At 44.2% G+C, this 3,532-nt stretch overlaps 1 protein-coding gene across 1 annotated transcript in view; it reads right to left on the bottom strand.

Annotated features, from left to right (window-relative positions):
• Positions 1–2,093: 2,093 nt before the first annotated feature.
• LOC102195943 (GTPase IMAP family member 7-like) overlaps positions 2,094–3,532 on the bottom strand; it is a 6,791-nt gene continuing 5,352 nt past the window's right edge. The window contains exon 4 of the mRNA XM_005728537.1: positions 2,094–3,135. Within this exon, the coding sequence (XP_005728594.1) occupies positions 2,372–3,135 (764 nt within the window). The 3' untranslated portion in view covers positions 2,094–2,371. The remainder of the gene's footprint in view (positions 3,136–3,532) is intronic.

The raw sequence follows: 3,532 nt of genomic DNA, 5'->3' as shown, positions 1-3,532 counted from the left end.
TTTCACATTCTGTCTCTCACAGTTGAAGTGTACCTCTGGTGCAAATTACTGACCTCTGTCATCATTTTAGGTGGGGGAACTTGCACAATCAGTGGCTGACTAAATACTTTTTTGCCCCACTGTATGTCTACAAGCAGGGAGAACGAGGGACAACAATACAAAATACATACATTATAATATTAGTCCATAACTGCTCAGGGTCCCTGGGTCGCTCAGACCCAGGACCCTGACAATATGTTAAAAGACGATCTAGAGCAGGGGTGTCAAACTCAATTGCACAGGGGGCCAAAACTCAAGGCACACTTTAGGTCACGGGCCAAACAAGATAAACATTTATTGAACACAATAAAACAATGTTTTTTAAACATAAATATGAATAAAAACAGACAGGAATATTATTCCAGATTAAATACACTTTAAAAAATCATCGATTTAATGTTCAATATTTCCTCTCCACAGATGAAGATGGCCAGCTGTGCAATGTCCACCATGTCTATACTTTCATCCACAGCAAGAGAGTATGTAATAAAGTTTTTGCTTCTTTCACACAACTGTGTTCTTAAATCAGTGGCCATCTCACAAACCTGATCAGAAATCTTATTTCTCCTCAGGCTCATATTTGCCAAAATCTGCATTTTGTCTGGACACAAGACGTAGCACAGCTTCATCATGCAGCTCTTCAGAGTGGTACCGGGCTGATTTGGCTCTTCTGCTACAATAAAACTTGCTTTCACAACAGCTTCACTTTGTGATTTTATTCTGGTGAAAAAAAATCTGCTGAAATGTCAGATTCTTCTTTAGCTCTTCTACTTTCTGTAGTTTCTGCTCTGCATTTAGGTTTTTCAGCTTATCCTGATGTTTTGTCTCGTAGTGCCGTCTTAAATTAAATTCCTTCATTACAGCCACATTAGCTCCACTAATAAGACACACGGGTTTACCAGCAATGTCTGTAAACATATATTCAGTCACCCACTGGCGCTGAAAGGCTCTGCTTTCAGAATCAACTTTTCTCTCAACCATTGTGAGCGGCTAGCTTCGCAATAACAGAAGTTTGACTTGATTGACAATGTTCAGTTAGCCTAGCGTTCAGCAAGGAGGCTGCAGCGCTGCATTATGGGATCTATAGTTTGTATATTATTAGCGCCTCATATCGCTGGGCCATGCATAACAATAATAGTACATCTACATAAAATGATCTCGCGGGCCATATACAAATGTACGCCGGCCGGATGTGGCCCGCGCGCCTTGACTTTGACACATGTGTCCTAGAGTATTTAAAAGCAGAATGGGAGGGAGAGCCTTCAGTTTTCAGGCCCCTCTTCTGTGGAACCAGCTTCCAGTTTGGATTCGGGAGATAGACACCATCTTTTACGATTCAAACTTTCCTTTTCACTAAAGCATCTAGTGTCGTTGCTAGTGGGTCAAGCCGTGTGGGGTTTAATAAGGACCCAAAACGCAGGTACTGTTGATGTGAGTGAGCTTTTATTGAAAGAGAGTGACATACAACCAAAAGTGAGGGTGGCGAGAAACTGAACTAAGAAATACTCTAAACTGAGAAAACTAAGAACTAACAACAAACTTGAACATGAGGGGAAGGAGAGCAGAGGTAACATGAAAAATGACCAGCAGGAAGAACAGCATGCAGGAAGAACAGCATGGAGGAACACAGACTGACCAGAAACAAGCAGGAGAAAACACAGGGCTTATATACACACAGGAGCAATCAGGGAATGAGAAGCAGGAGGGAGACACAGCTGGGGTTAATTATACACAACGAGATATGGGGAAGCAAAACTAGACTCACTGCACTGGGACTGGGATTATCAAAATAAAACAGGAAACGAGACAATTCACAGAGACACAGACTTGACACTGAGAGACAGACTCAAGAATACACACAAGAATATAACACATGGAACACAAGGAAGACCGTGACTTAAACTAAAAACCAGAACAACAAATGTCATCAAGAGAACAAAACCATGAATAACCAATAATCAGGAAATAGAACTTAAACAGAAAACACTGGGAAACACCCAGGACCATGACATATAGTTAGGGCTAGATCAGGTGACCCTGAATCCTCCCTTAGTTATGCTGCAATAGGTGTACGCTGCTGGGCGATTCCCATGATGCACTGGGTGCTTGCTCATATGCAAGTTGTCTGATTGTTAGGGTCTTCTCACCTGTGGCTGATTGTTGTTTATCTTACAATAATAAGTGCCTTGAGGTGACTGTTGATTTGGAGCTATATGAATTGAATTGAATATGAGTTTCAGCTTAAAGATATGCGTTGGATAGGAGGGACCTGCTCATAGCTCCACCTCACATGCTGTGAGACTCACACTGGTCATTATGTGGGGTCTGAGCTTCAGTTCAGCTTCAGAGTTTCATGAAACTTGGCTATACACTCTATGGAGTCTGCAGCCACAGTCTGCTCCACAACCTGACGGACTCCGCTCTCTAAAGCCCAATAATAACGCTTCATCTCCTCCAGCTCAGACTGCAATCGTTCCTTCACCTGCTGTTTCTCCTCCTGAGCCTCCTCCAGCTTCTTCTCATACTTTAATTCCACTGCTTTGATCTCCTCCTCCAGCTTCTTCTGGTAAAACTCTCTGAGCTCCGACTCTTTTTGTTTCAGCATCTCCTCCACCTGCAGGTAGGTGTAGTTGGAGTAAAACCTTCCCCCATTCTCGGCCACCATCTTGTCCACCTTCTCTAGCAGATCAAGGACCTGACCACGATCATTAGCGCTGAGATTGTTGAAGGCGTGGTATCTGTTTCCAGCCTTCTTCAGGACCTCCTGCAGTTCAGGTCCTGCTCCTTTTAACACTTTTTCAAAGTCTGTCTTAACCCTGTCTCCATGGGTGAAGAGGATCATGGTGTACCTCCAGGCACCCTCTCCAAAGATCTCCTCCACCTTCTTCACGGCATCTCGTTCCTCTGCTGAGAAGGGTCCCACCTTGATGACCAGCAGGATGGCATGGGGCCCCGGGGCCGACATGTTGATGCATTTGGAGATCTCCCTCTTTACGGCGTCTTCAGACAGAGAGGTGTCGAAGAGGCCGGGAGTGTCGACGATGATCAGCTCCCGTTTGAACACCTCCCCTCTCTTCTTACAGCACTCCCTGGTGACTAAAGAAAGAACATCAGACTAGCCACGAAGAAGGATGACAATCACAGACACAGATTTCTGCTGTAAAAACTCACCAGATTAGAATATTTTTATACATGTTCTAAGAACCCAAACCTTAACAGGTAACATATGATCACAGAAGCTCAGCTAAATATCAGCGCTGCATGTTTTTCACACTGGCTCCAAATTTCTGAATGATTTTGATTTCTTTCATCTAAAATCAGGATTGGTCCTCAATGATGTGGCAGATGATCATTTAACACCAGGTGGTGTGTGTGTGTGTGTGTGTGTGTGTGTACACACACACACACTGCCCCGGCGGGCGGTCTAACCATAAAGCTCGGGTCCTCTACCAGAGGCCTGGGAGCTTGAGGGTCCTGCGCAGTATCTTAGCTG

This window comes from Pundamilia nyererei, unplaced genomic scaffold (genome assembly GCF_000239375.1).
Source record: "Pundamilia nyererei isolate P.nyererei 1_Seehausen unplaced genomic scaffold, PunNye1.0 scaffold00028, whole genome shotgun sequence".
NCBI lineage: Eukaryota > Metazoa > Chordata > Actinopteri > Cichliformes > Cichlidae > Pundamilia > Pundamilia nyererei.
The sequence above is the reverse complement of the archived record's forward strand: the minus strand, read 5'-3'. Positions and strand labels throughout refer to the sequence as shown.